Consider the following 12,209-nt stretch of genomic DNA (forward strand, 5'->3'; position numbering starts at 1 on the left):
GAGGATTTAGTGTCAAAGCAAAAAGCGAAACTGCCTGTTTGGCAGTATTTTGGATTTGAACCTAATGCTAACACAGAAGATAAGAATTTTAATGATGAAAAAGAAATTGGTTTCATTTCTAAGAATTTGGACATGTGCATCCTGTTGCCTGCAGCTCTATATCTAGCTGTTCACTAAGGAAGCTCCCTCTTGTTCTATTGCTCCCTGATATCAAACGGATCTGTTGTCAACAAATGCTGAAAATAATTGTTGGGTTTGTTTATTGTTGACAATAGTGGTAATCTCACAGATAAACATATTACATTCCTTGTGACTAATTCATGATAAACGTCCTGTTTCATGAATCAAATGCTGTCAATGTGAAGCTGGGGCAGTAGAAAATGTTAGGTTGTTGTTAGGAGTAACTTAACACAGTGCTTTACAGATATAGAATGTAACTTATAAGTATCTTTTCATGTAAATCCTCAGTGTTTTTGGTAACACTAGTAGTGTCAAGAGTTTATGAACTGGTTGGAAATTTTACCTCATTGTTGCATCCCTACTGTGCAGACTTTGACACCAGAAGGCTGTCTGTCCAGTAGTTGATCTTTTCATAGATGGTGAATATTACCATGAAGGAGAGTTAATTTTTTCTGACAGTGTTTTTTTTTTTAGATGACTGACTATGATTGTGATGAGGATGATTATGTCCAAGGACTTTCTCCTTTTGGTTATGCTTATGGTAATGGTTATGGTTACACTCTGCTGTTTGACCAGGTCATCTTCGGGAAGTCAAGTTGTGCCGAGTTCATGCAGGATGCGTACACTCCCATCATCTACCACAACAAGTAAGCATCAATAACCTGTTTACTCTCCACTGGAGTCTGTCCAGCTCATGTCTTCTTTAAACACAGTGTTTAACTTTTGCTCTAAAGGTCTCCTGAGTTCTATGAGGAGATGAAGATGAAGATTCCTGCCAACCTGACAGACAACCACCATCTGCTGTTCACCTTCTACCACATCAGCTGCCAACCCAAACAGAACACTCCTCTGGAGACTCCTGTGGGCTACACCGTGAGTTCTTCCACCTACACACTTACTTGTCTGATAGCTTCTTCTGTTGTCTTGCCATCGGTGAGCGATCGCGTGCCTCTCTTTCTGTCTGCAGTGGATCCCTCTGATGCAGCACGGCCGACTACGCACCGGCTCCTTCAGTTTGCCTGTCTCTGTGGAAAAGCCTCCACCCAGCTACTCTGTACTCACCCCTGATGTGAGTGTGTTAATATCAGTTTTCCTGCCATTACCTACTCATTTGTGATAGGACAGAGGGTTAAAGGAGTTGGGTGTCACTCTGCGGCAGGTTCAGCTCCCAGGCATGAAGTGGGTGGATAATCACAAAGGAGTGTTCAATGTTGAGGTGACAGCGGCATCCTCGGTTCACACTCAGGTAAACAAATGTTGCTTTTTATCCTGTTGGTTCTACAACTCTATATACTCTATCAAGACCTATTGGAATTAGGTTAGTGTTGCTGGTACAGGTTCTGAAATTGTAATTCATTTTTACAAATAGCATCCATAGCTTTCAGCTATTGTGACTGGAAATGTCAATTTTTTGTCTGAAGAGAAAATAAAATCAACTGGAGCATATGAATGACCTTTCAAATACTGACAAGTCTGTTTTAAGTACATCTTTACTGTGTATTAGTGCATAACATATATGTAAGCCTGCAATTACTATCAGCAGTTTATGCATATAATGTCAATGTAATCCACCCCCTCCCAGACGGATGAACCACCACAGAAGATAAGCAATTCACTGCTGTGTATGGGGGCTGGCAGCAAAACATATTTTAGCCACTTTTAAAAAAAGGCCCTACTAAAAACATCAGTATCAGTCTGCTATTGCTTAGAATATGTTCACAGCTTTACCTTGCTGTCAGAAAGCCCTTTTCATTGGCACTACATTTTCTCAACCATAGAACTGCAAAAGTACTTCATCCATATACTGTGGTCCAAAAGGGTATCCTTTTGTCCCCAAAGTGAACGGCTTTTCATTTTTGCTGTCAAAAACATTCTGCTTATATTTTCTTGTATTTGTTGCCTCTTTCAAAAAACGCTGACAAAAACAACTTATCTGTGGCGTAATAAAGTGTACAGCACAGTTATGCTTATTGAAGGTTGAGAAAATGTAGTTTCGAAGGAAAGACCTGTCTGACGTCAAGGAAAAATGAAGAAAATATTCTCAATATAGCCTCCTAATACAGATTTGTTTTAAGTAGCTGAAATAGGTTTTGCTGCTTACACTCCTCCACAGCAGTATATTGCTGAGCTTTTGTGTTGGCACTCCTGCCTGCATCTCCAAACTGGGAGCGTGCTAACCGCCATTTACTGAGGGCTAATTTACTGACTACTGATAAGTACCTAAAAAATGACCCCACTTTAAAAAAATCCAAACCATCCCTTTAATAATAATTCTGTTGTTAACTCTAGGACCCCCACCTGGATAAGTTCTTCACTCTAGTGTATGTTCTGGAGGAGTACTCCTTTCCATTCCGCCTCAAGGACGTCATCATCACCGAGGCAAACATGGAGGGGGAGCTGAAGGCCAGCATGGCTGCACTGAGAGGGGCTCTGCTGGATACCTGCGTCAGGTTCCTGCACCAGCTGCTCAACAAGCTCATTCAGCTCATCGTCTACCCGCCGGTCATCGCTGGCCAAATTGGTGAGCGAGTTCTGAAGGACAGCTATTTAAAATTTGAAGTGCACTTCTCGGAAACAAGGCTAAAATGCTAACTGATCATTTGAGTAGATAATGCGATGATTATTAACAATTACTATTCTTGATTTGGAGAGCTGAACTGTTTGATTTACGGAACTTACTGTACATCCAAATCATGTTTATCTTTTATTTGAAAAGGCAAAATGTAATTTAATTGGCTTTTAAACAAGTGTTAATGCACCCACGTTAGCTGAAAGGCTAGTTTTCATCAGCTGTCCTTTAGCAAAATGTTATTAAGCCTCCAAACCTTTATTACTTTCAACTTCAAAGACAGGACATCAGATATGCTAGGTGCCTCTTGCTGCTCTCACTCTTAATTTACCCACAGTAAACCTTGGCCGGGCTGCCTTCGAGACGATGGCTTTATTGGTCAACCAGATCCACAAAAATCTGGAGGGGAACCAGGACCAGCACGGCCGCAACAACCTGCTGGCGTCTTACATCCACTACTGCTTCCGCCTGCCAACCGCTGAACCTGCAATGCCCCTGACAGGTGAGTCACCAGTGAACTGTGTGCAGAGCCTTTCACTGAACCGCTGGCAGGCATTTGATCTGGCACATAGCAATTGATTCACTAATATTTCATAATGTGACATTTAGTGTTCCCCAACAGTCATGAAATTCCTGGAAAATTAGAAACTTTGTTTTCCAGACTGGGAAATGGTTTGGAATTAACAGAATGTTTTGGATTTTCTTAATTTTTATTTTATTTTTTTTATCTCTGTTTATTGTTTTTTTTTTTAATTATCAGACTGGACAGATTGACAATAAATGATACAAAATGCAACAGAAATGTGAGAAATTCACACATACAGACACAACTCGGCAAAGACAACATAGTATGAAATATGCAGTATAAATCTTAATTAAAACACAGGGTTGCTTTACATGGTAACTTTTGACACCACACTTAACTTGGAAGCAACAGTATAAAGTTGGGAGAATTATTACTGCCACACTTCTACGTAATCAATAAAGGGTTTCCCAGTCTTATTAAATTTGTCAGCAGAGCCTTGTAAAATAAATCAGATTTTTTTTCTAGTTTAAGGTGCTGCATAACATCTCTTATCAACATAATGTAGGTGGGAGGTTTCCAACTCAATAAAATTAAACTTCTGTTTTGGAAAAGTTTTGTTTAAAATATGTCTATAAAAATCCTCAATTATGTTATGTTCTTACATTATGCACAATATGTTCCTTATGTTAATAAAAATGTAGTGCTGCATTGCCGGATTGCTGAAGCATCACTATTATGTGATGCATATTAGAAAGTTAGAAAGCACTAGCAGTTTACTTATCTGTATTGCCTATTAAGTGTGTGTTTAATGATGCATTGCTTTAAAACAACAAATAATATACATGGCTCAAGAGAAAGGCAGATCCTAGCTGTGTTGGATGTAGACCCTGCCCAAAAGTGTTTGATGTTTGCTTGGTGAAAAAGCATCAAGAGTATCAAAAGGCTGCTAAATGTAGACTGCCAACATTGGCACATAGTATTTCACACCTGCTGTACCAAAGCCAGATAATGTTACCATTCTACCGGCACAGGAATCATCACTTTTAACTGCGAGACAACTTCAACTAACACCTAACCAATCCAGTGCCACATCACATGATCTGCTATGGGCTTGAGTGATGTGGGCACTGAAGGTGATGGACTCACAAAATTTGCACAGCTCTTGCACAGAGCTTTGTTCCCTGACAGCAGAATAGTGACCGAATTAGTTGTGGAGAAATGAGGTGTGCATACTTCTACGTGTTTGCAACAGAGCCGTATTTCAAATCACTTGTTGTCACAGTGGTGTTCAGGCAGGCTATTTTAAACTACTTAAATCAGGTTATGGAAATGGGGTAAAATATTCTGGAAAGGTTTTGATAGTTCATTGGTAAAATATGTGAAAACGCTGGACATTTCTGTTTCATTTGTCCATCTCCATGAGTAGCTGGCACACAGTCCTACGAGATGCCTATGCAGTACGCCACCTTGTCGAGAGCGACAGCCCGCCCAAGCAGCCTCCACCTGTCCCGCTCCAAAAGTATCAGCAACTCCAACCCAGACCTGGCCAGCACTCCAGTTTCTCCTGATGAGGAGGTGCAGAGGATCATTGGGAGCAAGGTGAGCTCCACGTGTTTTTTTTGTAATACTGTATGTTATTCTCATTGGAGCTATATAGCTGTGCTGTAGCTGATATGTTCTGAAAAGCCTCAAGTAATTTTCATAGAAGTCATAAAAGCAGGTTATATACAGTTTTAGAGTTCTTAAAGTTATGCATTTCTTGGTCTCCCCCTTATGCTTTGAGAGTAATGTATTCAGTCTAACTTTTGTTTTGTGTTTTTGTTGAGTGTATGTTGTTTAATGTGCATATTCATTTGAAAATTGTCTCATATTTTGTTTGGTTTTGCATTCAAGGTTTTTCAATAATGAATCCCCATCTTGTTATAGTAGAGTAGAAAAGATACAACTGCACAAAACATGATTAACTGTATGTTTTTATGGTACCCCTTGTGACACATTCCCTCTTTCTGTTTGTCCCATATCAGTCTGTTATTTTGTTGTAATGACAGTGTCTCAGCTTTTCGCAGCAGATTCAATAATCTCAGGTTGACTGATAACTCTGTGCCAACAGTTAATGATGCTGCTCATTTCAGAGATGCAATTATGCTTTCTGCCTCTGTCCCTTGTGTTTCATTCAGTATCTCCAGCCCCTCATTTATTCTCCACTCTCCTGTTTTCTTTGCGGATTCAATCCTCACGTTTCTACACTCTGCTTTTGTCTTTCCCAGTATTATCCTTCAACAAATAACCTTGTGTGGTATTTACCTTCCCTTCACTCACTGTGACCTTGCCTCTTGCTGCACTGTGTGTTTGTGTGTGTGTTGTTTGTGTCTCTGGTGGCTTACGGCAGGGTATTGACCGCTCCCACTCCTGGGTAAACTCTGCTTATGCACCTGGGGGCTCCAGATCTGTGCTACGCCGAAACCCCAACTCCAGCTGTGAGCTCAAGCAGGTGCCAAATCCCTCCTCCTTCCTCCTCACCTTCACCTCCTCACCACCTCCATCCTGAACCATCTCTGATCAACACTTGTGGGTCATTTCCTACCTCACTTCTCAGGCATTGTGTCGGTATCTGCTTCCGTCTGTCTCTCACTCTGCAAGACATGTCCTAGCTGTCTCACCTTCCGCATCTCATGCATTTCATAAATCATCCTCTCACTGCCAACTAACAGACCATACCTGTTAGTTGTGTGTGTGAGAGACATAATCTCTGCCTGAGGCTAGTCAAATTTCTTACCAGAGTTCATAGGGTTCTCTGGCCACTCATCCATTTCCACTCACCCATTTTCACATCACTTTGTCTTCATTTCTGTGTGTTCACCTCACCATCACTCCATGTCAGGCAAGCGACCGCAGCTGCAATCGCATGTCTGCCTTTCTGGACAGCGTGGCCTTGTTTTCAGTTCCCACAAGGCAGATTACCAAGAAGGTAAACTGACAATAACAAACTGTAAAAGTGACATCCTTCACAACAACTCATTTGATGTCCTAACATTCATCAACTTTCAGTGTCATTAACATTAATCACCACTCATGACATTTTAACAATTCTGTCTCTCTGTAAGATGGTGTGATATTCTTTGTTTGTTTGTTTACACACTGACATATAATAGTCTTTTGTCTAAAGATTTCAGGACTCAATCTGTGGCAGATTTACTAATAAATGTGTTAAATTTATTTTTATCACTTTTAGGCTCAATAATTTATCACTTGATTAATCATTTTAATAAAGCTTTTAATTTAAAGTTGTTTACCTGAAATAGGGACTGAATAACTATCAAATAATTGCACTGTTATCTTTTACAAACCACAGTTGCAACTTTGGAAAGCAAACAAACACAGCTTTAAAGGGACAGTTCACCCCAAAATCAAAAATACACATTTTACCTGCAATGGTATTTATCAGTCTGGCCTTTTCTATCTGCCTTCTCGTGAATGTAATGATCTAGATGGCACTCAGCATTTGAAAAACTCAACAGCAGCGGCTCTTTCCAGAAATCATTTACTCAGAACATTCAGCAGTGAATTAATTAATGTTTAGATCTGGTGCTGGCACAAGTCCCTTATTCATGATGCATGTTTTTTTGGCCCAGTGGTACAATCTATGGGATTAGTCTGGTAAAGAGACAATAGTTTCTACATGAAACTGCTCACAACATGGTCTGTGGAATATCTTGAGTCACTGAGTCACGATCTCGAAAGAGACATTGCTATTGAGCTATTCATGTTTTTGGCACTTTGAGCACCACAAGCAGAGTGCCATCTAGTTCTCATATAGTTAAGAGAGGGCAGACATCTCTACGGCTGATATTGCCAACGCTTGGTAACTCACATCAAAACAGTCTAGATTGATAAATAGCACAACAGGTAAAAATAAAATTATGTAATTTTTAATTCCGGGGTGAACTGTCACTTAAATCTTAGTAGCTCATCTAGTTTCTAAAATGGTTTGCGCATGAAAGATAACATTGGATCTGTGTTGGTTCATACGTAGCTGCTTCATGAGGAGCTGGCATTGCAGTGGGTTGTCAGCACCAGCACAGTGAGGGAAGCAGCGCTGCAACAGGCCTGGTTTTTCTTCCAGCTTATGGTGAGTATGTCTTTGAACATTTATGTTAATTTGACACCTCTTTATAAGAGTCTAAAGAGAATACCAAAAAAAAAACCAAGCATAATACAGTAGAAACCGTTATTAAAGCAGGATAGTTAATAATTTCATTAAATAACAATTTTTCTTATTTGCTCTTGACTCTAGACAAAGAGCATGACCCATCACTTATTCCTGACCTCGAAATTAGACATTGCTAGGCGTCAGCGTTTTCCAGACCGCTTTGTGGACGACATCGCTGCACTTGTGTGTGCCATCAGTGCAGACATCGCCAGTCGATACCACAAGGTAAAGCCATTCAAGAAATGAAGTGCTGGAAGTCTATTTATTGTCAGTATACCATATCTCTTACCCAGTGCTTGATTGTTATTGGCAACATTGGTTTAAATAATAAAATAAAATAATAAAATCTAATGTGCAGTGACCATAAAAAAACCTATTGTTTGTTTTTCTGATGATATCATAGCTTCCCTTTTTTCTAATCATATGCACCTTTCCTCATTCCTGTCCCTCTCTGTTCATATGAATCTCTCTCAGGATGTGGAGCTTGTGGAGCGGTTGAATAGCAGTCTGGCCTTTTTCCTGTATGACCTGCTATCTTTAATGGACCGGGGCTTTGTGTTCAACCTCATCCGCACCTACTACAAACAGGTGCTTTTTGCCCCCCTCCCCCTTTTCCTTTAATATCAAACACTTTAAATCCCAGTGCTCCCAGGCATATTTAAAAAAAAAACAGCTTTAACAGTCTCAAACAAATTTGTGCCTCAAACAGATCGCCAACAAGCTTCACACAGCGCAAAACCCCAGCTCCCTGAATGCCCTGAGGGTGGACTTCACTCGTATTGTCTGCAGCCACGAGCACTACGTCACCCTCAACCTGCCGTGCTCCACCCTCAGCCCTCCAGCCTCCCCCTCCCCGTCCACCTCCTCCACCACCTCACAGGTACTGAAGCAGGCTGAAATATGCTATACAACAGATTTAAACTGCTCATATATAATTTTCATTTTCTTCTATCCTTCTTTCTGTATCCACAGAGTTCAGCTTTTTCCAGTATGGTGCAAGACCAGGGTGTGGTCACTATGTTTGAGCTCTCTGTCCCTTTCCGCCAGCAGCACTTCCTGTCTGGCCTGCTGCTTACTGAGCTCTCTCTCATCCTTGATCCTGAAGGAGAAGGGTAGGCAATTACTCACTGCATACTTAAGAATCAGCAGTTTTCATTCAGTTTCCGCATAGAGATCATCAGAGTTCAAACTTTGTACAGTATAGCATGCACATGGGCCACACTGCCTGTGTCAGCGGCAAATGTACTTCGCTGAACCTGTCGTTTTTATTTTGGAGCCCGTGTTAACAGGTTAGAGCAGCCACAATGCCAGTGTGAGCAGCACTGATCACGCACCACTCAGCTGCTGTTCAGCTGCAGCACATCGAAAGAAATGGAGTCTTGCCGATTTTCAGCAGAAATAGACAGTGAAAGTGGTCTTTTGATAATTCTTTGGACTCCATACCACCTATGACTGCACTTTCAGTGTCTTTATTTGCCACATACATAAGGAAATACAAATTTATCTATTAAACTCAACCTTTCCTGTGTCTGTTTCAAAGTAAACGCCCTCTGGAAATGTTTTTCATCCCTTCAGTTGTTGACACAAATAATTTTACTGTGAAACATCTGCATGACTGTGTTGTTTACGATGCCGTTGCTTGCACAGCTTCATAAATTAGTGGATTATGCGCTTTTAATTTTGGAAAGTAGTTATAACAGCAGGCAGCTCTGCTGCAGCAGCGCACCACAGCAACGATGCTCTATGTGGACACCACAAGCCTGCACGCTGCAGAATTTCAGCGAGGTTGCCGTCATTCGCAGTGTCACTTGCAGTGTGACCAGCGCATAAAGCTGCAAAGGCCTCAGAGTGCCATCTTGTGGCACTGTCAATTAGTTTGATTAAATAAAACTATATATTTTTTTATTTATTATTAAGAAAGTTACTTTAAAATCTAAATATCATCAAGACTAAAAATGCATAACTTCAGTCACTAGTTATTTTTTAATATTGCCCTGCCAATTCCAATGCATCATCAGGTAGAGGCAAGAGTTTGCCACCAAACATGGATTCATTAAATTTGGATTCATAATGGCAGGAAGCGAACCTAAAACCATCAAAGCTTCAGAGACACTTAAACACAGACCAGCCAGTATATGTTACAGTCCAGTTTATTTTTCTCTCATTTTATATTGCTCTTTTTAAATATCACTTTTGTGGGAAGGTGGTCCTCGGAAATGTTTTAACAATTAGAAGTGGATCTTAAAGGTCTTAAGGGTGTTCATCAGTGTGTAACCACCTCAAACCACCTAAAAATTTGCAGTTTCAAGCTAGGAAAGGTTGGGAACCTCTGGCATAAAGTACATGCATGCAGCAACAAACAGACCAAATGTGCTGATATACTTCTTTTTTTTACCTGTAGGGTTTTCTTCCTTCAAAAAAAGGCCATTAGTGCTGTTCACTCCCTGCTGTGCAGCCATGATGCAGACCCTCGTTACACAGACCCTCAGGTCAAAGCGCATGTTGCTCAGCTCTACCTGCCCCTCATCCCCATCGTCATGGAGACGTTGCATCAGCTTCACGACTTCTCTGGTCAGCAGAACATACATGCAACCCACTTATGTTGTTATGGCTGTCCACCTCCTCTGAACATTTATTTCATTTACAGTATTATTGCACCTGAGAGTGCTTTTCTTCTTTCTTTCTAGACTCCTCGCCTGCTCGGGTCCGCCATGCCTCAGCCCACGCTGACGATGCTGACCCAGACAGCGGCAACACTATCAGTCAGTCTGTTGCCATGGCGATTGCCGGCTCCCCTTTGCCGCATGTCAAAGCCAACCCGTTCGCGCTGCCCACAGTGGTGAGTGATAGCGGCAGGGGTCAGGCTGTTCCCCCGGGCCCTGCACACTGACAGGTCACAGATCAGCCTCTGTGTGGGAGGCTGCTGCCTCAGTTTAAGAGACGATCACTCTCGCCTTCCTCTAACAGACAAAAAGCATTTGCATTCTTCCAATGTTGTTGTTCTTCCCTGAAGTACAACTGCTCCTCTTAGCCTGTAGGTGGCTCTCTGTCCTCTTCCTTTGAAACTCTCTGTAAACAGCCATTTTGTACTGAAGCAGATTAAAAGACTGGCACTGAGTTTGTGTGTTTGTCTTCACCAGGCTGGGCGCCAGTCCAGCTCTCTGTCTGCCGAGTGCAGCAGGACTCTGCTGGTGAGTTTCCTGTGGGTGCTGAAGAATGCAGATGCTGCTCTCCTGGAGCGTTGGGTGTCTGATTTGTCTGTGCTGCAAATCAACCGCCTGCTGGATCTTCTGCATCTCTGTGTCTCCTGCTTTGAATACAAGGTAAAATAACCAAGCAGTGACACTACTGTGGAAGTCTTTTACACCCATTCTGAGTAAAAAAACATCTACAGCTTAATTTGGACATGCCAGAGCTACAGAGCATCATTACAAATATGTCAGTAGTTGTTTCAAGAAGTTTGCCTGTCATCATCTATCAACAATGCAACATGCTGGAGTTACATTTTCCAAAAAACATTCATGATAATAATTGTATTCAGCACTTTTAAAACAGATTTTACAAAGTGCTTTGACAAACAAAACAAAGCAGGAGCAAGAAGCCTCAAAGGCAATATAAAAAAAGAAGCCAAGCAATAATACAGAACTAAGGTTGTACAAAAATGAAGGTAGAAATAAACAAGAGATCAGAGGCAAACACATATTAGAAAGTAGATTATTGTGAATATTGATACAAATGATTATTAAAAAAAACATTTTAGTAAAAGTAAATTTTAATGATAAGCAGGATCAAGACAGCATAAGAAGATAAATTAAAAGATGAAAAGTGTTTTTTTGTGAGCTCAAGTGTCTATGTTGTGTATTTAGTCTAACTAAGCTAACTACATGGGCAGCTCCTGCTCATTTCTACAGGAGGTTTTTATTCAATTATTTTTTTTTTGGACCAAACAAATTTCAAATAAATTGATCTTGTTTTTCCCTGATCTCTTTTATTTGTTATTTGTACCTGTACTGTAAAATTCGATGGTTTCTTTAGGGGAAGAAGGCCCTCGAGAGGATCAACAGCCTGACATTTAAAAAGTCTCAGGACATGAAGGCCCGACTGGAGGAGGCCATACTGGGCACCATTGGGGCTCGTCAGGAGATGGTGCGCCGCTGCAGAGGTAATTACATGAAAGCACCGTATTTTGTGTGTGTGTGTGTGTGTGTGTGTGTGTGTGTGTGTGTGTGTGTGTGTGTGTGTGTGCGCGTGTGTGTGCGCGCGTGCACGTGCACGCATGTGCGTGTATGTAGGCAAGTTTGTGTTTATGGAAACTGCAATTTGTTTACTCTTCCAGAAAGGAGTCCCTACGGGAGCCAGGAGAATGTTAGGTGGAGGAAGAATGTCACTCACTGGAGACAAAATACTGACAGAGTTGACAAGTATGTTCTTTACATCGGTTACCAATATATTTATCGATTATAATTTAAAGATATAATTTGCAACATTTCCACATTAACATGTTTAAAAATGACTAGACCTACAGTGTGTCATATATTTTGTTGAGTTGTGTACTTACATTATCCCAAATGTTTCCAATATCAAAACTGAAGAGAAATGTGTCATTTATTCAAGACATTGCATTTCATTTGGTCGCCCGTCCATGGCGTCATATCCCCTCTACTCCTTCTGAAGAAATTAGGGAAACACCAGATTATACGTTGTTGAAAATCATAAAACTGTCA

At 41.0% G+C, this 12,209-nt stretch overlaps 1 protein-coding gene across 2 annotated transcripts in view; it reads left to right on the top strand.

Annotated features, from left to right (window-relative positions):
- LOC121957213 (dedicator of cytokinesis protein 7-like) overlaps positions 1-12,209 on the top strand; it is a 36,333-nt gene that overhangs the window by 14,114 nt on the left and 10,010 nt on the right. Inside the window, exons 16-33 of one of the 2 annotated variants that reach the window (XM_042505744.1) lie at positions 757-827; positions 915-1,053; positions 1,148-1,249; positions 1,340-1,426; positions 2,470-2,701; positions 3,087-3,251; positions 4,702-4,874; positions 5,665-5,766; positions 7,309-7,404; positions 7,570-7,710; positions 7,960-8,073; positions 8,195-8,365; positions 8,458-8,597; positions 9,887-10,056; positions 10,173-10,324; positions 10,626-10,808; positions 11,521-11,647; positions 11,822-11,906. In XM_042505744.1, coding sequence (XP_042361678.1) covers positions 757-827; positions 915-1,053; positions 1,148-1,249; positions 1,340-1,426; positions 2,470-2,701; positions 3,087-3,251; positions 4,702-4,874; positions 5,665-5,766; positions 7,309-7,404; positions 7,570-7,710; positions 7,960-8,073; positions 8,195-8,365; positions 8,458-8,597; positions 9,887-10,056; positions 10,173-10,324; positions 10,626-10,808; positions 11,521-11,647; positions 11,822-11,906 — 2,450 coding nt within the window. Of the gene's footprint in view, positions 1-756; positions 828-914; positions 1,054-1,147; positions 1,250-1,339; positions 1,427-2,469; positions 2,702-3,086; positions 3,252-4,701; positions 4,875-5,664; positions 5,767-6,156; positions 6,244-7,308; positions 7,405-7,569; positions 7,711-7,959; positions 8,074-8,194; positions 8,366-8,457; positions 8,598-9,886; positions 10,057-10,172; positions 10,325-10,625; positions 10,809-11,520; positions 11,648-11,821; positions 11,907-12,209 lie in introns of both variants that reach the window. The other variant, XM_042505745.1, reaches the window with a different exon arrangement.

The sequence above is a fragment of the Plectropomus leopardus genome, chromosome 17 (genome assembly GCF_008729295.1).
Source record: "Plectropomus leopardus isolate mb chromosome 17, YSFRI_Pleo_2.0, whole genome shotgun sequence".
In the NCBI taxonomy this organism is placed as follows: domain Eukaryota; kingdom Metazoa; phylum Chordata; class Actinopteri; order Perciformes; family Serranidae; genus Plectropomus; species Plectropomus leopardus.